General features: G+C 41.3%; 2 protein-coding genes across 6 annotated transcripts in view; both read right to left on the bottom strand.

The window, feature by feature from the left end:
- ZDHHC21 (zDHHC palmitoyltransferase 21) overlaps positions 1–9,664 on the bottom strand; it is a 40,678-nt gene extending 31,014 nt beyond the window's left edge. The window contains exons 1-7 of one of the 5 annotated variants that reach the window (XM_074932415.1): positions 9,532–9,664; positions 6,336–6,432; positions 6,036–6,091; positions 5,167–5,211; positions 3,084–3,129; positions 2,103–2,306; positions 1,224–1,322 (exon numbers count right to left, since the gene is read on the bottom strand). In XM_074932415.1, the coding sequence (XP_074788516.1) occupies positions 1,224–1,322; positions 2,103–2,256 (253 nt within the window). In that variant the 5' untranslated portion in view covers positions 2,257–2,306; positions 3,084–3,129; positions 5,167–5,211; ... (1 more) ...; positions 6,336–6,432; positions 9,532–9,664. Of the gene's footprint in view, positions 1–1,223; positions 1,323–2,102; positions 2,307–3,083; positions 3,680–5,166; positions 5,212–6,035; positions 6,092–6,335; positions 6,433–9,531 lie in introns of those variants that run through there. The other 4 variants (XM_074932413.1, XM_074932414.1, XM_074932417.1 and 1 more) reach the window with 4 other exon arrangements.
- Positions 9,665–18,406: 8,742 nt separating this feature from the next.
- CER1 (cerberus 1, DAN family BMP antagonist) lies at positions 18,407–20,685 on the bottom strand. Its single transcript, XM_074932889.1, has 2 exons — positions 20,155–20,685; positions 18,407–18,751 (listed from the first exon to the last, which is right to left on the bottom strand). Exons 1-2 carry the CDS (start codon positions 20,683–20,685, stop codon positions 18,458–18,460), a joined length of 825 nt encoding a protein of 274 aa, XP_074788990.1. The 3' UTR covers positions 18,407–18,457.
- Positions 20,686–26,298: the final 5,613 nt, after the last annotated feature.

The raw sequence follows: 26,298 nt of genomic DNA, 5'->3' as shown, positions 1-26,298 counted from the left end.
GCTGGCTGGGCCTGAGCATCTGGTTGTCCCTCATGTGTTGTGTGATGGTACTCAGGATGAGCTGCTCCATCAGCTTCCCGGGCACCGAAGTCAAGCTGACAGGCCTGTAATTTCCTGGATCATCCTTCTCACCCTTCTTACGTATGGGCGTCATACTGGCCAATTTCCAGTTTGTCAGGACCTCCCCGGTCAGCCAGAACTGCTGGTAAATGATGGAAAGTGGCTTGGCGAGCACCCCAGCCAGTTCCTTCAGCACCCTCGGGTGTATCCCGTCTGGTCCCATAGACTGGTGTGTGTCTGTGTGATGCAGCAGGTCACTGACTGTCTCCTCCTGGATTGTGGGGGGTCGTTCTCCCAGTCTCTGTCTTCTGGCTGAAGAGGCTGGATTCCCCCAGTGCAACTAGTCTTGTTATTAAAGACTGAGGTGAAGAAGACATTAAGCACCTCAGTCTTTTCCTCATCACTTGTTGCCATGTTTCCTCCTGCATCTAGCAGGGGATGGAGGCTCTCCCTGGTCTTTCTTTTGCTGTTGACATAGAAACATTTCTTGTTGTCCTTGATTGATGAAGGCATATTAATTATTAGTAAGGTTTCAAATTTCCTCCAATTTCTGGAGCATCTGATACCATATAGGAATTGTGAGATAAATTCACCAGGACAGAAGGAATTCTCACATTAAGTTGCTGCTCTATAGCAATGCAATATAATTAGTGTCACATTTGTTTGTTTAACAGCCCATACAAACATAAGTCACTGAAAAAAGTGTAAAAAAGGCACAGGTAAAATCCAGCTTAAGAGTATCTTCTACAGCCACTTCCAATATCTTATAAAGTTACTTAGAACAAAAGCTGTAGAATTATAATGATTAACCATCCCTAAACATTACTTATTAAATATTATCAAGTATATGCAATATGTTTGAAAGCCTAGAATGCAAAATAATTCTTCTCACAGAAAAATTTCCTAGCAGAAGTTCCTACATAACTGAACTTCTGATGGAATACAGGTTTTGAAAAAGAAGTTTTGAGTCTACACAAGGGAAAGCATTAGAAATATAAAAGTTAAAAACAGTGACATACCAATTTTAATTTCATTAACAATATAGGCTTCAGCAGAGACAGCTCATGGTTTCCATCAAATCTCACAAAATCAAACCGATTCCTAATTATTTTGAGGACATTAAAATAATTTTTATTAAATTATATCGAAACAACTTGATGTACCTGTAATTGGTATCTTTGGGTTTTCAGGTAGCTTTCCTGGATCAGCTACTGAGGCTCTTAGTAATGAAGCTATACAAAACAAGGAGCAGAAGTAATAACCTGAAAAAATAAATAAGCATTTGTGTTAGTATTTTTCAGGTGTACAAAATACCTACTATATACTGCATCAAAAATACAGATGCTCCAGAACTGAGCTGGAAACTACTCAGCCTTCTCATTCAATTCCAGATATATTTTTTGTACTATACAGTCTACTCCCCAGTCTTAAAAAGGGAGGAAAAAGTAGCAGTGAACACTGTTTTGACAACACCAGCAGGATGCCACTATGACCTTACTACAGTATTTAAGAAGTTCCTCCAGTCTTATCAAATAAGCACCAATGATTCTAGACCTCAAAGCCTCTATGTGAAAGGACATTCCCAACAGTCCATCCTCACTTTAAAAGTTGGTTCATTGTAAGTCAAGCCTTTTACTCGGCAAAACCTATTAGCATAACTCATATTAGCTGACTCATCCAGAGATGTATGACAAAACTAACAAAACTCAGTTTGTCTATCATCAGTACTACAACTCACAATTCTCTGAACAAGTTCTAGCTACAGAATCTGAAAGCCATATTAATGCTTTTCCTGAGTTTCCACACAAACAAGTTTTACCGTAACACCTTTGAAATGACTTGTCTCGGCAGTTAATTTGAATTTGAAATGAAGTGTCTCAGCTTCCCAGAACACAGAAATGTAGGGTGCATCCCAGTACTCTTATCCTTTATCTTTATCCCTCATCTTACTCTGTATTTTCTGACCTTTCTCATCTATGTTAACTACTGCCTAAAGATACTATTTTACTAGCAGAAAAAAGGGCTAAGTTAAATTGACTTACACAAAATTGCCACAACTGAAATATGTCCCTCTTCATAGTGAGGAAAAAGGATGACTTTTGGAATGAAGATTGTATTGTACAGCCAGACAAAGATAATCAGGCCCATGCAGCACCAACCCTGAGGGTCAACCACAAAGTGAATTCGTCGTGCCATTGAATACAAACAGGTAATAATCTGTCATGACCCAGGAAGAAAATATTATCCTAGAGAGATAAATAAAATTTTTAAAAAGGAGTAAATTAACTAGTATCATGCAACCTACAGAATTCCATATACATTCAAATAGGGAAAAAAAAAAACCAACAACCAAAAAACAAACAACAAAACCAAACAAAGCCCTGTCAGCTATTGACTTAAGGAATTAAAAGAAAACTCACAGACATTTCACATACACCGTTCAAGCACCAGGAAGAGAAATATGATTTAATTAATTAGTTACATCTCAGTAAAAAGTAACTTTATCATCAAGATGCAACAAAAACAAGTACCTGGGAAAACTATTCAGTAACAGATAAAGTAAGCAACTGTCAGCCAGCTGGCAGCAGCAAAGGATATAAACATTAAAGAAGTCTCCCATCAAAAAGGTTGCAAAGCCAAGAAGGAATACAGGCAATTACTTACATTATACAAGGATTCATTCCACCTATCTATTACAGTCTTCCAACTATATTTCAAGATTATTTTTTAAAAGCTTGTTTGCTAAAATAGTCACAAATTTTCCTAGAAAACTGTCGTTTTCCCCTGCTTAACCGAACTCCTTCATGTCATTTACAGAAAACCAATAGCGGAAACATCCACACTACCCTAACATCTTTCATGTAGATCATTAAGAGGTACCACACAATAGTGAGTTTTCTTACTATTAATCACACTTAAAACATCAAGGTTTCCATTCTAATAGTTCAGTGTGCTGGGTTTGTTTAGGCTGAAGAAACCCTGCCAAGTCCTACAGTATGAACTTCAGAGCTTCATAAACTGACCTTCATAAAAATGCAGCAACAAGTCATAAACTCTGTCCAGCGGAACCTTCAAGGGAAGGATTACTACTGTTACTTTGTCAGGCTGCCTTTATGTATGTATCTTGATATTGCAACACACACACAAACCCCAAACTATTCTCCTATCCATTAGCTTCCCCGATTTCTGAGCTTCAGAGAACTCTGTCTTTTTCTGATGGATTTCCTTCCATGCCTTTCAGCTTCTACCTGTGGCCCTGAAATTTTGTCAGTCAGACATCTCTGTTTCCAGGGCTTTTAATTACTTTTTTTCATGTTTTTCTATTCTCACTTGCATTCACAATTTCTATGCTTAATATTATCCACAAGTTTGTCTTTTCTTCTTTTTCTAGATCTCTAATAAAAATCAGACCCAAAGAAGTTGATGTTTTTCACACCTCGCCTATGCACTATTTATCATAACCCTTTGTTCGCTGTCTTCTAGTGCAAGTGTTTTCATCCAAGTATAGCAGGGTATTAAGTTCTTATTTTTATCTAAAAAATGCATCAAATTTGCTAACACTTGTTTTATAAACCCATGTTGAATACTGAATATAGCTACTGTGCCCTTAAAACTTTTTAAGTTCATGATAATCATAAAAACCTACTTAGGCCTACATTTACTATTCATTTTTAATTTTACTGTAAGTAGCATGCATGCACCCTAGTCTGCTGTATACCCGATATTAATCTACTACACATATATGTACAGTCTCTATACATATAAATGATGTAGTATTATACTCCTGAATCTGCCAGTTCTTAATGTGCCTCTGTTTTAAGTTAGCTTTGGCAACCAGCAGTTACAGAATTAAACAACACTTTAAATCCTTCTAAACGTGCACTTATGAAGGATCTGTCTCATCAAGCAGACAAGCTGTGGGAGGAGGTGAGCAGACTGCACAACATCATGGATGCTGAAAAGGAGATGGACCAGATCCCCTCCAAGACTCTGCAGCTACAGGAACCCTCACTGCACCGAGGAGAAGTCAGCACAGCCTTAACTTGTCAAGCTGGGCACGGAAATAGATGCCAAGCCTGGTGAAGCCAGGGAGCTTGTAAGCCTTGGACCAGGAGAACAGTTCCTGATCCGCTTGCAGCTCTGACCTACAGAGCAGGTTCTGAGCCCTGTCAGCAGGCAAAGACAGGGAGCTCTGTCCAATGAAGCCTCTGAACTGGATGTGCCCAAGTCCTGGGGCAGGGTGGGGAAAGACACAGTGGTGGGAAACTCCCTGCTGATGCAGGGATAGAGGCACCTCTGCTGGCCCAACCTGTCACCTGGCAAGGCTTGCTGCCTGCCAGGGGCTTGAGTCCTGGATACCACGGAGAGGCTGTTACTGAGGCTGGCAGTTGTCTGGCCATCAGACTATTACCCTCACCTGCTCTTCCATATGAGCACCACGGATGTAGCCAGGGGAGACCGGGAGTGTGTCAGGCATGACTACATGGCTCAGAGGGTGTTGGACAATAGTTGGTAACCAGGTGGTGTCTCTTTTGTCCTAATGGTGAAGGGGAAGGCCTTGGAGGAGGAGTAGAAGACAGATCCTGCAGACCAGCAAGTGGTTGTGCAGCTCGTGTCAAAAGCTGGTACCCACCTTATACATGCACAGAACCTTTTCTAAGGATGCAGAACTGCTGTGTAGGGTGGGCAGGATCCACCTGACACTATATGGGATAAAAGCATCTTTGCCAACAGGCCAGTCAATCTGCTAGGGGAAGGCGTAGACTAGGAACAATGAGAGAGGGAGGTATTGCCCTACAATCAGTCAAGGCAGCGGTGGTTAGGATTTGTAAGCAAAGGATGCGGGATGATGTGGACAGTCATGGAGAGAGAACAGAACAGAGGTGAAGTGCAGCCACACACAATACAGAAATACCACTTGGGTGTACTGGAATGGTATTAGGAAAGCCGAAGTCCACCTGGAGTTGAATCTAGAGAGGGATATGAAGGTTAAAAGGAAAGTCTTGTACATAAGCAGTGTGCCTGGAAGGCTAGGGGAAATGTGGTCCTGCTATTAAACAGGGCAGAGTACCTAGTGAAAGGGTACAAAAAGGTCACTTTCTTCACCTTGGTCTTTCTGGAATCCCAGACCCCTGAGACCAGTGGAAAACTCTGCAGGAAGAAAGATTTACTCAGAGTGAGGGAGGATCAGATTAAGAAACCTTTAAACAAACTGGACATAACACTTCCATGAGACCTGATGAGATGCCACCATGAGTGCTGAGAGAGCTGGCCCTGTCATTGGGAGTCCACTCTCAATTATGTTTGAAAGTTTTAAGCTGAGTGAGGTTCCAGCGTGTCCTGGTTCCAACCAGGATTGAGGTAATTTTCACTGGAGTATTTCATATCATGTGATGGTGGGGTGTGGCTCTCGCTCCCTCTTGCTCTCTGGGGCACCTGTCTGCCTGTAGGTCGTAGGTCGGTACTGCTGCTGTTGGGGGTGGTTGCCCTGCTCAGTAAGCCACTGTTGCATTTTAACCCTTTTCTTTTGAATTCACTATTGTTACTCTTATTCTCTTGTTATTTTAGTAAATTCCTTCTTTTTATTCAACCCACGAATTCTCTTCTTTTGTCCCTCCCCTATCTTACCAGTGGGGGGAGGGGGAGATGAAAGGCCCGCCATGTGGCCTCTGGCTGCTGCCCGAGTTCAAACCTCCACACAGGACTCAAGGGAGCAACTGTCAACCCTGTCTTCAAGGGCAAGAAGGAGGATCCAGGCAACTACAGGCCTGTTAGCCTCACCCTGATCCCTGGGAAGGTGAAACAAGTAATCCCAGAAACCGTTTCCAAACACATGAAGGACAAGAAGGTGACTGGGAGTAGTCAGTGTGGGTTTACAAAGGGGAAATCATGCAGACTGACAGAAACACAGAGAGCAAAAAACCAGAGGCAGAAACACTGCTGACCACTGAGGAATCCATCTGTTTCCATCTTACCAGAGCAGCAGAGATTCCATGACTTCACAGCACTTCCTCAGAAGGGGAAATAACAGCTCAACAAACAAAAGAGAGAGATATAAGTACTGAAATACTTGTTTCTGAGTGACCTAAGTACAATGTGTGAGCAACTAGCAGCGAAATTCTGCAGAAAACAATAAGAATGCTTATATATATATACACACAATAGAAATATAACCCAGATTTTTATAACTGTGACTAACTTTTGCCTGCATGACGTTATTCACTTTTATATTTAGAAAAACAAAGGAAAAAGAAACACCTCACACAAACCCATACCTTTGATGGCAAGTTCCACAAATAAGTTGGAACTATTCAGAAAAAGGCCCCGTTCTCAAGAAAGGGAGATTCTTCATCATCATCTTCTGTATCTTTTCTGAAGGAGACAGAAAAGAGCATTATAATGAAACAACCACCATCACTGGTTTGAAAGGCACTGTACAATAGATAACCTACTCTGTTCTTCACACCTCACCTCACAGAGTAGAGCTTCCTCTCAAGCTCTTCATAGATATCCAGATCCTTTGCCTCTCATGTCTGAACTGACATGCTGATTCCAACTAGCCTTCCTCAAATTACAGTTCTAGGCTGTTTCACAATTTTAATATAGATTTAAAAGGATGGGAGTGTTCAGAGAAAGGTCCATAGGAAACTGCACTACTGCCAATGTATTTTACTTACGTTAAATTGTGACACACTATTATAATCCATGCCTAGTATAATGATAAATTAAGTTTTAAACTTTTCATTATACTTTTGTCAGCAGTACTGCATAAACAATGTTAATATATTGACTTCCTCCAGCAAAGTGAGCTTTTTCCCCTCTCCCTCTTGGTTTATGTACCATGTATAAATATGTTGGGGGGGAATATGAAAACCTAATACATGCAGTACATGATTACGTAGAAAGTACTAGATGCCAATGTAACTCACAGACAAGGTGAATTTATAGTCTTTACTTTTTAAACATACTTTTAAAAAATCTATGTACTCTTTCAAATACAATGTCAAAAGAAAGGAAGAGTAATCTCAAATAATTCTGTTCTTTAGGATGCATCGTTTCTGATAAGAATAACTACAATATATAGAGGAAAAAAGTCTATGAGCAGGTTTACAACAAAGCAGTTGAAAAGAAACAATTAAGTGATTTATATTCGTGTACACTCAGGATTTATACACGCAATTCCTAAAAATTTTGCAGCGATACAACTCAGGATAAAATACGGGGTTTGTGGTTTCCTCCTTACCCTAATTTATAGGCACTTTTTCTAAATAAACATCTCAAAGGATTTGAAAGCAAACAATACCTGTGGCTGTAAAAAGCTTCACATTTACCAAAACATGACTGAGTCTCTCTTACATGATGAAAAATTATTCTTGCCCTTCCAAATACTACCTTTATTACAGGATGCCTGGACAGCATTTTTTCCTAACCCTTTTCCCACTGCCCAATTCAGTTAATGTCATCATTAATTCAGTATCCGTTCAGTATAGTCACCCCCAATATGACTTCTGATGTGACATCCACTGAATAATGAGACGACAGAATGAGGCAGGCAGGCAGAAAGTCACTTCCAAGAAATGAGAAAGCTCTGCAGTAACCAGAAATGTTAACAGAAAATAATGTTTTAACAGGCTCATGAATGCAAACTTTAATTCCACATCAAGACAAGTCATAAACTCAGTACAAGCACTACTCAAATTCTCATCCTAAGAAGTAGAAACCAGCTCTGGTGACATCTTGCTCCTTGCACTTCTATGGTTGTTGCACTGATAAATAACTAGAAACCAAGATCCTATACATTCTGCCTCATGTTAGCCCTGGACTTCTACTTCAGTAAGAAAAGTAAGACTTGTGAAATCTGACTTCCAAAACCTTTTTCACAAATGCTTTAACAAGTCCAGAATGACGCAGATCAGTAATTCATAGTATCGTTCACTGTGAAATACCATTTTAAGACCCCACACAAACTGAACAATACTACGGTCTATAAAATACACTTCTGGACTGAGAAAACCACCACTTTCTTAAAGGATGCGTTCTAAGCCATTCGGACAGAAAAAGGAACAGCGAGTAGAAGCAGGAGAGATACACTTGCTGCAATAGTTGTGATAGCCAAGGCAAGGCCGTAACAACAGCTTCCATCAATTTGTGGATCCAGCTGTGGTTTTAGATATGACTTTCCCGAAATCTTAAGAACTACTGCCAAAAATTACTGATAAACTAAAAATACACTTCACCAGGGGGAAAAAAAAAAAAAAAGTGGAACTAAATTATTTTAAACTACATTTTAAGTAAGTCACATGTTGTTACTGAGTGTCAGAATTACCATTATGGCTCCTGCAGCTCTTCCAGTTAACAAAACTAGTATCTGAATAACCAGTCAATAAAAGCAGAAGTATATTTTTGCCATGACAAAATCCCGTGTACCTGGCACTGCACATGTTCATACAACAGATGGTTGTTAGTAGACACCTTGGCACTACATAGTTGCTAAGTGGCAGGTTAGTTAAGGTAGGCAAGACGTTCCCACCCAATTCTTTTTCATAGATAGGATCTTGCAAGACATACCTGTAAACATCTACTGCATTCATGAGAGATGTCACATGGGCCTGGACTGGGATGTGGCTTGATATTAATATATACACACTATATCCTCACTGATCACAAATCACTGAAAACTATCTTCACCGACTGCTGACCAAACAGCCGCTCGAAGACAGATAATATATGCTACTTAAGCACACCACTGCTTAGATCCTCCTTGTGAAGGGAACGAAGACCTAAATTTCATTTTATTAACTACAGGAGCTAGAAAATAGAAGCGCTAAACTACTAAAGGTCAGAGGACATTGTATTTCCTTGTGCTGTGTTTCTGGAGCACATAGCCAACAAAACTCACACACCTCTTCCATTACCACCTCTAAAGTGGCAAATGCCCTCCTCATCACTTAGCAGCAGAAAGCAGCAGCGTGGAGTGTCATGAAAACGGTAACCGTATGTCTTCATTTCGCGGACCCGGAGGTACTCATGAGGTCTGCTAACGACTTCCCTCCCCCAATTCTCTATAGGGAAAACCGCACTCCTGAAGTTACAGCTAATAGAGGTGAAGCAGACATCCGAGACTGGTACCGCAGATTTGATACAAGCACAGCTGACATCCAAGTCTGGCAGCAGGGAGGCCCCCAACGCGCCCCACAGAAAGCCCCCGCCAGCCAGCCAGCCTCCCCAGCCCGGCCGGGAGCGGGCCGACGCGGGCCCCGAGGGGCACCCGCCGCTGGCCGCTCCACCGCCGCAGGAGGGGCGGCGCCCGCCCCTCCGTGGAGCCCCCGCCTCGAGAGCAGCGCTCGGCCGCGGGAGTCCCGCAGCGGCCCGGGACCTGGGGGGCTGCCCGGGGGCTGCCCGGGGGCTGCCCGGGGACGGCCCCGGCCCTCCCCCCGCCGCCCCCTCCCCGGGGCGCGAGGCGGAACCAACCGTTGGGCGAGGCCGGGAGGAGAAGGGCGGGGCCGCAGTCACGCGCCCCCCCCTGCCCCGCTCTCCATAGCGACCGCGGGGCCACCTCGGCCGCTCGCAGCACGCGCGCCCGCGCGCGCCCAACCCCCGCCGCCGCGGCTTCTTCCGCTTCCGCCGTCCGCGCCGCGCATGCGCGCTGGGGGCCGGCGGGGCGGGGCCGGCGGGGGGCGAGGCGGGTTCCCTCCGCCCGCCGCCGCGTTCTGTCGGGGCTGGGCCGCGGGCTCCGCCGTGTAGCTGTGCGGCCGTGCCTCCCGCCGTTGGCATCGCCCGCACGGGGGGGCGTGAGGGGCTGGCGCCTTGCCTTCCCTGCGCAGGCGGGAGGAGCCACACCGAAGGCACGGTCTGCCCTGCCCAGCGAGAAGCCTGTTTGTCCGATCCGCCTCATCGTACAGCAGTGGACCGGGGTTGGAGCTTACTGGTGCAAGCCCGTTCCCGAGCACAGACGTTAGTCGGGGTCACTCCTCTCTCCTTCGTCTCTCTGGTGTCCCTTTGCAAAGTGCTGCAGACAAGGCCTCTGCCACAGCCGCCTACGCCTGTTAGGAGACTCATTGCCTAACTACTGTACCAGTTACTCTATACAGCGTGAAATTGTATGAACTCTCTTAATAGCACGAAATTGTATTAGCTTTCTTGAGCAATACTTATTTTACACTGTACACTGCATAATCATGGTTACGTCAGCACAACTGAAGGGCCCCAGCTCACTGCAAGAACAGTCCCCACCTTAAAGATAAGGGTCTTTTGTTTGTTGGAATCTTAAAGCCGTCCACGAAAAAGAAGGGATACCCCTGGACTACCAAGATCGCAGCTGCATTTCAGTCCCTCCCACACCTCTGTGCAACCTTCCCATTATCTGACTTCACAGGTGAGTAACTATAGCAAGATCAACTCCAGAGACACCTAGATCAAGAAAGAAGATGGATGACAGCACCACAGAATTACTGTTGATTTTCAACACAGTAGTGTGTGCTAAGTAGTGAGAATCACAGAATCATCCAGGTTGGAAAAGACCTTGAAGATCATCCAGTCCAACCATTAACCTAACACTGACCGTTCCCAGCTACACCAGATCCCTCAGCACTATGTCAACCCAACTCTTAAACACCTCCAGGGATGGGGACTCCACCACTGCCCTGGGCAGCCCATTCCAACGCCCAACAACCCCTTCTGGAAAGAAATGCTTCCTAATATCTAGTCTAATCCTTCCCTGGTGCAACTTGAGGCCATTCCCTCTTGTCCTATTGCTTACTACTTGGTTCAGCAGACTCATCCCCAGCTCTCTGCAACCTCCTTTCAGGGAGCTGTAGAGGGCGATGAGGTCTCCCCTCAGCCTCCTCTTCTCCAGACTAAACACCCCCAGTTCCCTCAGCCGCTCCCCGTACGACCTGTGCTCCAGACCCTGCACCAGCTCCGTTGCCCTTCTCTGGACACGCTCGAGTCATTCAATGTCCTTTTTGGAGTGAGGGGCCCAAAACTGAACACAGGAATCGAGGGGCGGCCTCCCCAGTGCCAGTACAGGGGTCAGATCCCTTCCCTGTCCCTGCTGGCCACGCTATTGCTGACACAAGCCAGGATGCCATTGGCCTTCTTGGCCCCCTGGGCACACTGCTGGCTCCTGTTCAGCCGGCTGTCAATCAACCCCCCCAGGTCCCTCTCTGACTGGCAGCTCTCCAGCCACTCCTCCCCAAGCCTGTAGCGCTGCTGGGGGTTGTTGTGGCCCAAGGGCAGCCCCCGGCATTTGGCCTTATTGACACTCACACAGTTGGCCTCAGCCCATGGCTCCAGCCTGTCCAGGTCTCTCTGCAGAGCCTCCCTGCCCTCGAGCAGATCAACACTCCCACCCAACTTGGGGTCACCTGCAAACTGACTGAGGGTGCACTCGATCCCCTCGTCTAGATCATCAATAAAGATGTTAAACAGGAGTGGCCCCAACACCGAGCCCTGGGGGACACCACTCGTGACCAGCTGCCAATTGGATTTAACTCCTTTCACCACAACTCTCTGGGCCCGGCCATCCAACCAGGTATCTGCAATTGGATCTGAATGCTTGAAAGGCATAAGAACAATGTGTAAAACTGCATTTGGTGTGCCCCTATTTGAATGGGACACCTCATGTGCATGAATAAAGAATTACTCTTGTAATTCTATACTTTACATCCTAGCCTCTCTCAGTCAGCACAGGCTGGTTGCAAAATTTTCATGGCAGTCAGTTCTCCTGCTGTGCCCCTTTCTCACAGAGGTCCCTTACAGGGCCATGGAAGCCAATCTTTTTTAAAAGATAATCCACACCCATGAGGGATTAGCAATGGCTAAAACTCAAAGGCATCTTCTAACAGATAGTATTTTCAGTGTTCCCAGCTGGGAATCATCCCTTCAGCACCCATTGCTGATGCACATACATGATCTTTTGTCTACCTAAAGGTATCCCCATCTGTCTGAGTGGTATGGTTCTCGCTGTAAATTGATGGGCTCTTGCCCTAGAGCACTTTTGCTACACAATGATGGATGAAATGGATGAAGAGTGGTGATCACCAGTGATACAGAAAACTCTTCTTTATTACTGGTAACATCCTTCGTACAACTTAATAATAATATCATTATTCTGGGAAGTCACTTTAGGTGGATTTCAAGCTTTTGTTGGGACTTTTGGACCTTGTCCTGATTTATTTTTCTATGTCCACAGGATTCTATTATACAGGGAAATTGTCAACATTTCAAACTAAACTTTCTTTAACCTGAAAATACATATTAGCAGGGCCTGGAGGTTGCCTGAAGAGAGAATGAAGCACGTTCCAGGTAAAAGAGAAGATAACGCTTTCTCAAGAACAACCTACATATATTCCTATGTTCAGGTAACACTCAAAATAATAGACATATTAATTGGACTATTGAAAAACATGGTGAAAAGAATCACTGTAAAGCTTGTTGTAATAAAAAACAGCCTCTGCCTCTATTCCATGACAAATTTCACATGTGAATTTGTTTCTATATGTAAAAGACATAGTAAGCTGTGAAAACATTTCACTGATTTGAAGAATAAATGTAAAAAACAAAACCAGTACCCAACCAAGGAGTGGAAAGGAAAACAAAGACTTGGGAAATAAAATTTAAAGATAAAGAGGAATAGTATGATCGATGAAAGTTTCTAGTAGAGTGAAAAATAATCATTCAGTGATGTGATTTTCTAGTTAACTACCAGTTATTTGCAGTTCTGTAGTGATACACTGGTAATTGATAGTCATTAGATCTGCAGTCTTATCAGACATACTGTGTTTTACTCTTTTCTCCTCATGGATGTACAGAGTAAGCACAGGTTGTGGAACAAGGGCAGTAGCCTATTCTGGCTCAGTCATAGACACAGCAGTTCCATTTGTTAGTATTTCTTTTGGGGAAGCATGGTGCCGGAAGAAAAGCAGGCAAGCGTGCTGGACTTCCCAACTGTATTTGCAAATGCTCTGACTATAGAAAATACCTGACACTTTGCCAGAGTATCAAATCCAGGTAAATAGATACTTCATCTTTGTGGTGAACTCCATTCTGAAGGAAGAAACATACCTAGGGGAAATACTAACTTTGCATATTATGGATTTCACATAAAGTCCAGTATGGATGTATTAATAATTGCAAAGATTATTAAAAGCCTGCAAAATTAGAAAAATATCCACATTCTTTGGTGCTGAATATTGCACAATAGCGTAGAATTCCTCTTGGAATTTCTAATGTCTGTGTTGTGTTGTTGCTGTTTATAAATTGCCACAGGAGCCACCAGCTGTCATCATATAAATTTTATTGGCACTCTATAAATATTAAATCAGCATGCTAAAATCAAGCCATGTGCAGTAACAGCTGATGCTCTGTTACAGAGAGCACAGGCAGGAGAGAGGTGTGCACTGTGGCTCCCATGATTCTTACTGCTTACAAGCCCTTTGCTTCATGAGACTGTTTTCCAGGATTTGTTTTGAGCCAAATTGTGCCCCTTGATTAATGTGCAGAAGGGGTGCTGTCTGTGCACATGTATCTCACAGGTTGAGAAATCAGCCTTCTCAGTAGTAAATATCTTCCTGGGTCCTTCTAAAATGTGCTGTTTATTACCGCCACTTCTTTCCTGCAGCACCGTTTCATTGCTCACTTCCTTGTAGACCTTGCTGACGTACATAGGAGACACTTGTTAACTCTAGAATAGGAACAAAATTCTTCATGTCATGAAGGTCAATGTCATGAAGACAGAGGTGTGTGTTAATGACATGCTGTGCTGAACAAAACCTGTCCTGGCCCAGAAGTTTTGTCAGTCACAATGTCACAAACCGAGGATGAGACAAGTAAAGGCAAATGTCTCTCAGGCTCCGTTTTGTCTCTGACCTAACCTCTGGAAAAATCAAAGGCAAGGTATGTTTTCTGATCTGTCTGCCTCAATAGTAGGCATTGTTAAATCTACTGATCCCCCAGGTTGCATGGGGGCTAAAATAGATCAGGCAGTTGTCTAATTTAGGGAGTTAATTTTCATCCAAGGCACTTCAATGGTGTGAGTAGCCCTGCTCAGATAAGGTCGAGCTGCAGATGTCCTAGTATTAGCTCTGCCCTAGCATTAGCTCTTCTAACGCCCCTCTCCCCGCAGAAATTGCTGTCTGAAGTCCAGACAGGGCAACAGACTGCTTGAATGCTTCCCTATCTGTTATAGTGCAAGGTGAGTTCAGCAGAGGGTTCAGCTGAGATACTGCCTTGTTCAGAAAGGCTGCGTAGGTACATGAGTGATTTGTTTGAACACCCTGACTGCAGGCTGAAGCTGCCAGCAGAACATCAGACTAAATGACTTGGAATAGCAATGTGCTAAACCAGCAAAATTAAAATGGCTCAGAAAAGACCTTAAAGAAACGTAAGACTGGCCCTGACTTTTATTATTATTATTACTACTCAATTTAGCTTTTGGTCCTTTTTTTGTTTTTTCAAGTTGAAGTGCATTTTGCAGATGCCATGGAGCACAAGGCACTGTAAACAAGATGACTTTGTTCTGTGTGGACAATTAATATTTTTTATCAACATTCTTTCAGCAGGCCAACTACCGAGTCTTCTCATCCCCATTCTTTCTCATTGGAACACAGGGAGTGTGCGCAGCTGTCAGGGAGTGATTTCAGGGGAGCTGAAGTTGGTGGCTGCATACCAGATATTCAAGGTTCATCAAAACAGCAAATGTAAAATATTTATAATTCAATATCAGTGTTTCCTGTTTTCACTGGCAAGCTGCCTGATGGAGGACCTGAGGTAGCCTCAACCCTATGCCTCTTCACATGCACCATCATGCAGAGCACACAGTCTCAGACATAATATGGTTATGCAGCTGCAGAGACTGACAGGGAACATTCTCTCTGAGTGGACTGACATTCTCTCTGAGCAGGCAATCTCATCATTTTGCTATTGCAGCGAGGAGCTAGTATATTTAGGAGAAAGTACTGCAAGAGATTTCATCACCTGTCAGTAAAACATGTTAAAGCTTGTTAGCTGATAGCCATGAGGTTAGCTGTGAATACTTCATAAATGGTGAACAAAGTACCAAGGACAGCATGAAGCACAACTTCAGAGGCCTTTCCCTAGAATACATGGTTGTGCAGAATTCAGACAGAGTTTGATGTAACTCTAGTGTTTGTTAATTACAGGCATTAAAGCCAGTTCCATAAAATCCTTATTTAAGAGGATAGCCTGTAAGGAAAATTTATTTTGCTTAACCAATGAAAATAAACATCACTTCAGTTATTTTTGAGACAAAGCACACCCATTTGGAAAAGAAGCAGTCAGTCAAGTAAAATGGCAGAAGTGTACAAACTCCACTTGGGATTGAGCTGAATTTTCAGAGCACTATGGCTTAGTCATCTTCTGTAAGACAGGCTTGCACAAGGAGTGCTCTGAAATAGAAGAAATCACGTTAACAGTGCTTACATTGTAAGCATAGTTACATTGGAATGGCTTTCATTACAGAAATCATGGAAACTGAATGGACACAACTAAATTAAAGTCATGCAGGTTTGTGGCTATAATGACATTACTACTGGAAGCATCCATATAGTGGTATGGATCATAACCCTCACCTTTATGACCCACATAATTATACCAGTAGAGGCTCTCATAGTTGTGCTGAGAGAGCAAAATCCTGTTAGCGCCCAGGTTCAATTTATTCCTAATAAGGAGCTTTTAAAGGCTGAGAAATCTGATCCAATTAACACATTCTTGATTTTGCAGAATATTGCGCTAATTACATGTAACCAGTCATTGCTGGGTTAATTAAACATTCATCCCAAAAACCTACAGCACTAATCTTAATTAGCAATTACCACAGCTGTCATTACCTCTTTTCACCTACTTTTAAGGTGTGCAAATTCACACTAAGAATCCGGTCCTGCAAACTCCTTACATGAATAGCTTGCTTTCTTTGACTGCAATAATGCTTCAGCACACAGAAGGAACTTTAAAAATTAAGTTGAATGCTTTACAGTTAACAATATAGCTTCAGTTCTGCCATACTTTTGTGAAAAAGTCACAGTTTAGCAGTTGGTTGTGTAAAATTGTAATGCTGGGAGGGATTTTTTGGTGGTCTTACTGGGAGTGTGTGTAGGTCCTACCTTCAAGTGGTTCTCTGCAAGTATCAAACCTAAAATTTACTTACATTGCAGAAAAAAAGAAAACACAGACAAATATTCTTATATATTCACACAGCTTTAAAACTTCAGTGGTTAGAAGCCTCAGAAGATTTAGCTTTTTCAGATTAAAAAATTAAGTTGGGAAATTTGATGCTTTGTGTGCTTTTCTTCCTCAGGCTTAATTAAAAATGAACACTAATAATCCCACACAACAACTCACAAAGGTTTGATAAGGTGCTGAGGTTTGAACCTTATGGTAAGGCAGGGAGTTGTTTCATAGTTTTTCTACTTGCACACAACGCGCTTTAACAAAGCGCTAATCATTAGGGCTGACTGTGCAGTTGGGCATCTCCAACTGAGATGAGGAGGAATATCTACTGAAGAAAGCATGAGCCATAGAGGATGACTTTGTTCTTTGAAATTATAGTTGCTAGCTAGTGCTACTGTGCCTGTGAGAAAAGCTTTTCTTTCTTTGGTCATAACCTGAGCCCATTCATGCTCAATGCAGCATAACATGTGAAAGTGAATTTCTGAATCTAGGCACTAGTTCATCTTACTAGCATCCTGAGAACGTTAATCAGCATTCTAAAGCTAGAATAAATATTAAAAGAAGTATTTCCTGTACTGCATTCAATACAGGGATGATGAGACCTTGACAGCTTGTTGCTTGGAATGACATCATGTATCATGCCATAACATACAAATAGCCATACTCAGTTTGCACATCAGTCCTTAGTGTAAATGGATAGAGAGAAGGCTTTGTTCAGTTTTAGTATACATTTTTTATTATTTAAAAACAGGTTTATATATAACAAAAAATAACTATATACTAATTTTCAGTTTGCTCGCTGCAGGTGACCTGCAGAAGCAAACAGCTATTGCAGCGGTTCAGAGACAGTATCAGAATATCATTCAGATGCAATTTTCAGTAAATATTAAACATGGGCCTTGCACTCTAAAACCATGCTAAATGTATTTGTTGCCAGGATATTAAGACCCTTCTTATCACAGTGCAGTTCAAATACAAGAAATCATTCACCCAACCCTTGAACTATATCAATGCTGAATTCCAGTACCTCAAAAAAGAACTGTGGATAGTTTAACAACAGGGGCCCAGGTCTGAGAGTTTGGCAATAGCAGTGGAACAGATTCCCAGAGGACTGAAGGAGCTTAGAAACAGGCTGAAGTCTAGTGACTGGAAGCTCATCAACAGCTGCTATGCCAGGTCTGCACTACAAATCCAAGGAGAAGCAGCTGGAGAGAACAGAGAATCCAGCAGATCAGCTAACAATCGTGGGTTCTATGTTGGCTAGCACTAGACTCAGACCTTTCCTAGCAGAGAGTTTTCTTGGCTGTTCCTCTAATGCTATACAGGTATTGCCATGCTGATAAAATCCTTCTGCAGATTTTCTACTACACAAATGCCTTTTCTGCTCTAAGTGTTGAGAACATTACTTAAACTTTACCTTGGAGTCACCGAGGTTAACATTCATCAGACTGGAAAACATATATTGCCTTTCCACAGTGAATGTAAATAATAGTAAAATATTATAATATAAAAATAACAATCCATTCATTTATTATATTTTCTGTGGTAGTATACCATTTAAAATATTTTTTTTCTCCTACTATGTAACAGTTTTAGTAGAAAAACCTTGTAGAGCAAATGCATGCAGAAGGAGAGTAAGTGGTTTCTATGGCAAAATATCCTTTGCAGCCACTAAGTGTGTAAATTGTGAGGTGTAATTAGTTTTCACTGTGAACTGAACTCCAGCTGGGAGCAATCAGAATGACCTTAGCCACTAACCTGATGTAAAACTAGGCCTGTATTTGCAAGGAAGAGACTAAAGTCTCATCTTTGTGGCTAATGGAGCTATATTGGCAGTCCCTGCAAGCAAAGGCAATGTAAGACAGCCCATACATTAGGTTTTTGCACAGGTAAACCATGCTAGCTCTTCATCTGTTTACTAGCATCCTAGAAACAGTGACAGAAGGGTGGAAAATTTTTTTCAGGGTTTCCTTGTTAAAATAAGAACTCTACACATAAGCACACTAATTTTATCTCAATTTCTTTAACAGCTGAAAGGAAACACCTGTTACATTTTAGGTAAAGTCATTGTTGAAGCAGAGAAACTGTTCAAGTAGAAAGTCTACATCTTTAATATTTCTGTGTACCAGTGTGATGAAAACTAGGTCTTGGGTTTTTTTCTTTGACAAATTCTTATGATCAAGGAGTTAAAAGAGTTACTTTGCACAGGTTAATTGTGCTCGTGTACATTTGCATGCAAGTCTGAGAGTAGAGATCCTATTGCAGCGTCTTTAATCTTCTGGGTCTCACATTTACACTCTTCTACAATCATGACTTCTTTGACCACTGGGACAGAACTCGTACAGTTGAGATCCAGGCGTTTCATGGAGAACTTGCTGGGCAGGCAGTGAGAACAAAAGGTATAAAGACGATCTTCTGGACCAGGAACATGAAAGGAACTACATTTTCCAAAACACAGATTATTCTGTACCATCACCTTCTCACAGCTCTCGTGAGTAACACCCTGAAACAGAAAACAGTTTGAAGTTTATGGTACTTGAATGGCCTTTACTAAAAGGTATGAAGGCAAAAAAAACCCCCCACAAAATACCATATTTTTTCTTCTCAGAATATTTACTTTCAATATGTTTGGTTATTATGTCAAGCAAGTGGTGAACGTAAGAGCTTTTAAAAGAAAACTTTAGCGCTCCTATCGGTAGTCCTTAGATTGAACAACAAAGTCAAAAATGTGCTTCAGTCAGAGCCTTTGTGATCTGATGGGGGAAAATCTAATAGGTTGAGTTGTCATATTTACCTTTTAATAACTTTTTCGTTCTACATTTCTGACACGGTTAAGCAGTCGTACTCACTTAGCAAGACTTAAAACATCATTTTGGTCCAGCATTCCTGTCCACAAGCTGGACTCAACTGTAATCTTGAAGATTTGTCTTCATGTGAAAGAGGCATAATGTTCTTTAGCAAGTTTTTTTTTAAATTAAAATCTTAAAAGTGCAATGGAAGTTCTGTAGTCTCTTTGTTTGGAAGAATAACAGGTTTTTGTATCAGCTGAGCCTATGTCACCTCCCAAGTTGTAATAAGCTAGGCTGAAGTTAGCACTTTTATATTGGCATAACTGCAGCCATCCTGGAGAAAGCTTGCCATATTACATGGCACAAAAAGTGAAATGGTAAAAGTTTCTAGGCCATATCTATATTTATGTATGTCTGCCAGTGAAATAAATTGAATGAAGCATGTGAAAAAACATGGTCCTCGAAAGACTGTGATTATAGAAATACTGAGACTAGATGTTGTCTTACGAGGAATACAGCCCTTTTATCTATACTATTTGCTTGTCATAATGTTACAATATGACAGACTGGCTTCATCTGTTCATAACACAATCCACCAGTTCTCCAGCATTCTTAGCACAGAATTAGATGTGTGCATCAGTCTTCCAATTTAACACAGCAGAAAGGAATCCTTGCTTAGCTGTAAGAAAACAACCAGCTTCTCCTGTAGATACTTGCCCTGGGACTCTGTGTATACGCATATGTGTATATGTATATACATACATATATATAGGTAATTCATGTATTCAAACTGTTTACATGTATATTCATTGAATAGACAATTACTCACCACTGTCCTGCTTGCTCAGGCTAGGTCAGAACATCTTTGCATAAAAAGAATAAATAACTCTCTAAAAATTGAATGTGTGGCTTTCCAGTACTACAATTTAGCAGTTTACCTCATCAGACTAAAGCATTTTCTGCCTTTTTCAGTGATGTTTTTCAGCCACTTACTGTGTGTGCATGTTCTGAAGTGGCCCTGTGACTTAGCAAATGAAATAACCCATGTGTCTTTAGTTGTTGATTGCAAGAGGCAGGGGAAAGGACACGTTTGTTGATCTTGGACACCTGTTCTTACCTGGGAAAAAGGCAGGGTTCTGCAGTTTTCTTGGTGCATTTCATTGGTCTTGATTGGCAGGACAACCTCTTCAGATGCTGAATTTTTCTTTAGCATGAAGTGGTCCCAAAATTTTCTAGCATCTTTTCTATAGGGAGGCTCAGCCTCCCTCTTGCTGGAATAGTGGGATGGAGAGAAGTTTTCCACAGGAGAGATCTCTCTGGGTGCTGTCCAGGTTCTCAGGTCTTGGTCTGCATGGAGTTCTGCATTGGGAAGAATGAATCTGGACATTTTTTTCTCCTCTTGCTTCTCACTTTCAGATGCCGTCTGTGGAATTGCCACAAAAAAGCTTGGTTCCCCCAGGGTTTCCTCAACACCTACTGGGTTTTCCCCTACCAGCTCACGAAAACTCTGACCTCCAAGCAGATTTTTGTCCAGATAGAAAAGGTGCTGAAATAGCCTTCTGCTGCTTTTCATTTTCACTGAATCTCCCTGTGGTGCGGTGTCTCCAAGACATGAGAGCACTAACAGCTGAAGGAGAAGCAGTGACATGATCCTGTAAGGTGCAACCCTGTAGACCTGCTGCCATTGCAGTGAATGTAGTGTGCTAGCTTTATAGCAGGGCATGTTGTCAGTTTATGGCTGCTGTCTGGGTGCAGAGGAGGGGAGGGCTCAGAAGAGACACTGAAGTGGCTAATTGCATTCATTTACTGTAGATTACAATTATGATAGGGGTGTTTGTGCTAATGAAACTCTGCTTTCAATCTGGATTATGTGTATTAGAAGTTCCTGTCTGAAATCTAGTAACCCAGAATGGCGTGGGGGACAGAAAGAGTCAACAGGAAGAAATGTTTGGATAAGCTGTCTAGTTTAGGCCTAGGAATTAAGGAAACATTTGAGGTTGTGTATTAGCATGTTCAATGTGTTCTTCATTGTTTATTTTGACTTTCCATTCCACAAAGTCAGAGACTGTCGAAACAGGGAGTGTTATTTCATCACAACAGGAAAAGGCAAGCTGATTAAAGCTTGCTAAAACATGAAGCTGGACCTGGAGACATCAAATCAGCCCATGTTTTCAAATGTTGAGTCTAATTTTGGTCTTTCAGATTTGGGATATGACACTGCAGACTGGCAGACTGGTGCTCACACACCCAGAGGAATCTGGCAGAAAGCACTAGCCCTTGCTTCACCTTTTTCACAGCAGGTTTGCAGCTGCTGGAGTGCAGACATACCACTAGCCCAGAATAAAAGGTCCCAGGTGAACAAACTCTGTGCCCCAGATTCTGAAGATTAACTAATGCTGCTACATCCTGTCCAGGCACCAGAGCCACTACAGGCATCCTATAAAGCTGGTAAACAAAATGAGGATTTAAACAAAACTGACATATTTTATGATTCTAGACCCTATGGAGGCATCTTTTACAAAATTATGTTATACAATATGTAAGAAAAAAAATCTGATACAACATCATACAGAGGAAAGTCTTGAGAAAATGAAAAGATATTTTCAGTAAACTTTGCAAACATTCATCCTAATCTGCAAATACTAAAAGGAAATTCTGCTTCAGATAATTCGCCAATTAGGTACTCTAATTTCTACATACTCCTGTTTCTTCCAGAAAGAATCTATCAATAGACTCCTAAATTTGTAGCTAATCTGTTCATTATTCTTGAAAATTTAGGTGGTCTGTACTAGATGTATGGAGTTATTTGACTTTCATGTCCAGGAAATTTATTGCCTGATAATGGAAGTAAACTAATTGCCTAGCAACATCCTTGTGAGGCACTGACTTACAACTTTTGCATAAAGTTACTGAAGAGCTTTTCCATACTGCATAATTCACTTGAGTTGAAATTTGTTCTAAACTTGAGGTCTATCCTGAGACAGAAGTGCACGGAGCTCCAGGGAGAATGGGGTTCACACACCGATATTAGAGTGCATTTGTGCCTTGACCTTAATGGGATGATCTCATTAAGGGAAGCACAGCCATCAAGCACAACCTTTATCCCTGTGTAATTTCAGCCAAAAGCAATTTAATTCTGCCAATAGTTTGGTGCCTTTCTGAAGTCTCAAGTGTGCCCTTGGAGGGCAGATTTTTCCACAATTATTAGGAATAAAATCATAGAAAATACTAGCATCTGCCACAAGATTGGCTGTGAGCTCTGCATGCAAAAAGTCCTTACACACAAGCATGTGCAGCACTAGGGTGTGGCAACAATGAGTCAAGAGGATTAATTTGATGGTAATAGTTAAGTAGCCTAGAAGTGCAGTTTGAATCCTCAGATCCTATCTTTATGGGCCAACAAGTTGAACTGAAGCAGTTGACCACTGGAACTAAAATTCCTTGTATCTAGTGCATGGTGGTAGTCATTCAAAATTACTCAGCAAAGACAAGGACATAACATTTGGAGCTTTTCTTCTTCTTTTTCCCTCTTTATTTTAGTTGCTCAGATTTACAGGACTGGGCTCATACTCAGAACTATGTATTGTATTATATTGACACAGAAGGTTTTGACACATTTGGCAATGTTTTTCAAACATAAGATTTGACTGTTTGAAGCAACTTATATTTTTGCAGCTTTTTGCTTCAGAATTTAAAAATATAAAGCTATCTAAAACAATTTAAAGATAACTCCATCTAGATTATAGCAACACAATGGAAGTGTTCTTTCTGTTTGCTTTTATCTGTTTCAGCCATTTTTCACTTCCTTTGTCAGGAAGTGCCTTTTGTCTAAGTCTAGACCAGCTCTTTCTGTTTAGAAGTTCCAGCTGTGGCCTTAATCCTGTAATGTCTGTTTTTAATTTTATCCATGTAAGCCAAATTGTGTTAAATTACTCACATGTATGTTTACAGAACTGTATACTAAGTGCCTGAAAGGCCCAGTTTACCTCCCTTCAAAGCCTGATTAAAAAATGCCACCATATTCAAGATAAAAGAAAAAAGGTTTTTAAGTTTCAGTTAAATTTTATCCCAGTTTGCCCTGAAAGAAAAAAACCCACATGTGTATGTGTACAGGTATATTCTGCCCTTCTTATCTGATGTGGCTGAAGCATGGTATGGTGCCCAGATAGCATCTTAGTTTCTGTAACAAGAATAGCATCTTGTAACAAGAATACGAGCAAAATAATTTCATTACTGCTGTTTACAGAGGGTTCTTTCTGCAGCTCTTCACAAAGAATAAATCATGTTACAAGCAGCAAATATGGTGCAAATTATTTAAGAATGTCAATGCAAAGATAAAAATTAAGTAAATGGAATGATTGTGCTGCCCAAACGCTTCTATTTAAAGTAAACTGGTCTGGGTTATTGGTGCAGTGCAAATATTAACAAGAAATGTATAAAAACCTTAGCATCGGCATATATGTATAGACATTAAGCTGCTAGTCTTACATTCACAGTGTAATGGCACTGAAAAAAAACCTGTTCAAGATCAGGATCCATTCATGATATATATCATTCTATCCTGTGGCATACAGCAAGAAAAAAGGCCTGCCTTATACAGCTTCAGAATAAAATATTATTTACAGAAGGGTAGAAAAGGCTGAAGTAAAACACTCTGTAGCCACTCTGCAACCCAAAGGCAGAAAACAGAGCTCTCTTCTCCTCTAGGTCAGTCCTGTTCTAGTTCCTGGGTTTTCTTGGGTGGTTTTATTTAAGATCTGCCGAGGGCCAGAAGCAGCATGCTAGCTATGGTTCTGCCAGGTCAGTCTAATACTGTTCCTTCATGCCTATGATAGTAAGCTGTAGCTGCTTTCTGAAAGATGAAGTTGGTAAGAAATGGGACCTGGTACATCTGGGCAGTTTGTTCTGTATTTACATACTGTCTAAATCTGTTTTGGAGTCAGCTGCCTCTGTAACTGTACACAGATAGCAGATCCATCTTCAGCCTCCCAGCTCGGCCAGAATCCTGCCTGCATTACAGAAAGGCATCCCAGCTCAGAGAATGAGTTCAGAGAATCATTTAGAAGTTAAAAATAGTAAGTATTTATAAGTCAATTTGTGGTGATATCAACTGCATAGACTAAAAATTGACAACAGACATTGGGCTGGACACATAATCATTATATTCCAAATACAACTAATCTCAGATTTCCACAAAAAGCAATGTTATGTCTTTTAGAAAGACTTGTTTTCCTGCCTGATTACCCTTTCATATAAGCATAGCACATGTTGCCACTGTATTTTGGTTGTTGAATCTTGTGGCTAAATGCAGCGGTGTCTTTCAAGCAGGCTTTGATTTGCCTTCATAGTAGCAATTTATTCAGGACATTCTGTTTTCACTAGAAATAGTCACCATGAATGTTTGTTCATCCTTTTAAAACTGTCAGGTCTATAGTTGACAAGTGCTATGCAAATGCAAAATGGTATTATTCATTTGTTTCAGAGCTGGAGTTTATTCAGTCATTATGGACATAAATGGAGTAATTAGTTACACTGCCAGTTGATGCCTAAAAATAATTCTTAGGCAGTGCTTGAATTACTTGCCTTCTGTTGAGCTAAATAGTCTCATCATAGCATGATTGATGATTAAGTGATTAAAATGGATTTTTTTATTAGAGCCCAATTCACTATCTTATAATTTTCAAAACATATCCCATGTAGACAAACTTGTATCCAGATATATCTTTTACAGAACCCATATGAAGACCTCAGAACTAATGAATTAGCACTATGCCGTTTATTCTCCAATTATTGTACTTATCAAAGAAAGCCATCTGTGATCTTTGTTTTACTGAGTTTCAAGGAAACAGATCACATACAGGCCTCATGGGAACATTATAATTATGAAACCAAAAGGCTTTTTACAAGGTATGATATGAAAGAACAGGCGATAAATCTGTTTAGTTTCGTACCTTCAACAGATACTGTTCATCATTAATTCCCCCCTTTGCTATTCAGTTTCCTCTGTTGCATTTTTTTTCTTTCTTCACTCATCTATACCTTTCTGATCATGTTTCTTTTCTCTGTGCTGTAGCAACAGAACTGAAAACAGTCTTGTTTCAAACTGCTGCCAAACTGTAGATGCTCACACTTGAAAATGTTCATGTGTGTGTCCAGCAGGGATAGGATAAGTGTCCTTTCATGTGTGTAGGCCCATGTTCTCATGGCTGTAGGTATGTACACATGATGCAACAGATGTTTTTCTCTCTATTATAATTCTCAGGCTGGTAGATTTTGGACAGGTGTCCACCTCCTGAAACATCTCCAGAATGGTACTGGCACATATGTACTGCCTAATTGAGACTCTAGCCAGTTCCAAACCCAGCCTGAGGAGCTATGCTGGGTATGTACTTGATTGCTTCAGGTGTTAAGCTGTGGGACAGTGAGCCAGGGGAGAAAGAGTCTAGGCAAAAAGACATTTCAGTCTTCAGGAAGGCATATCTTTCTTGGATTGCTGTGAATGATTTGAGAGAGCAGTGGTGATTCACTGAAGAGTTTGACAACACCAAGAAAATGAAACAATCCAAGGAAGAAGATGCAGATAAGATTTCTTTCATTTAAGTAAAAATATATTTAACTTATCTGAAAGTTTCATCTGTATGAATAAAATTATATTCTTTTGCTTACTGTCCTTACATCCAGTACTTCAGATACCAGATTCCTATTCATTAGGACTACATCTGACTGGAAACAATACATTAACTCAATGCTATAAAAAACCCCATAAACCCTATTGTGTTCTTGTCTTCTAGCCTTCTACTGCTTGTGTACTGATGCAGGGAACAGTAGTTAAGCAACAGAATTGGAGCAGCAGAGGTCTCCATATTACAAGCAGCATAGCTTCTTAAAGGGTAGTAAGAGAGAACTGACATCTGCATCTCTTCCATGAAGATGATTGAGTTACTGAAGGACAACGACCTTTTTTCACATTCTCCTTTAAATCAAGAATCGTATTAAAATTGAATTATATGGACTGACAGTCCTTCTTGAATTCATTCTTACTCTTGTGTACCTGCTTGCAGATCTGTAGCTTTTCTTAAATTTATCTCTCAAAATAAAGAGCATTTTCTCTTTTAAAAATGGTTTGCTCATGATACAAATGTTCCTATAGTATTAATTCAGGAATAGGCTCATGCAGCAGAAGAAACAGAATTCAGAAACTGCACAGAGTAAACAGTAGGTATATTATGCTTAATTATAAGTGCATTTCTACTATGCCCAA

The sequence above is a fragment of the Athene noctua genome, chromosome Z (assembly GCF_965140245.1).
Source record: "Athene noctua chromosome Z, bAthNoc1.hap1.1, whole genome shotgun sequence".
Classification (NCBI taxonomy): domain Eukaryota; kingdom Metazoa; phylum Chordata; class Aves; order Strigiformes; family Strigidae; genus Athene; species Athene noctua.
The sequence above is the reverse complement of the archived record's forward strand: the minus strand, read 5'-3'. Positions and strand labels throughout refer to the sequence as shown.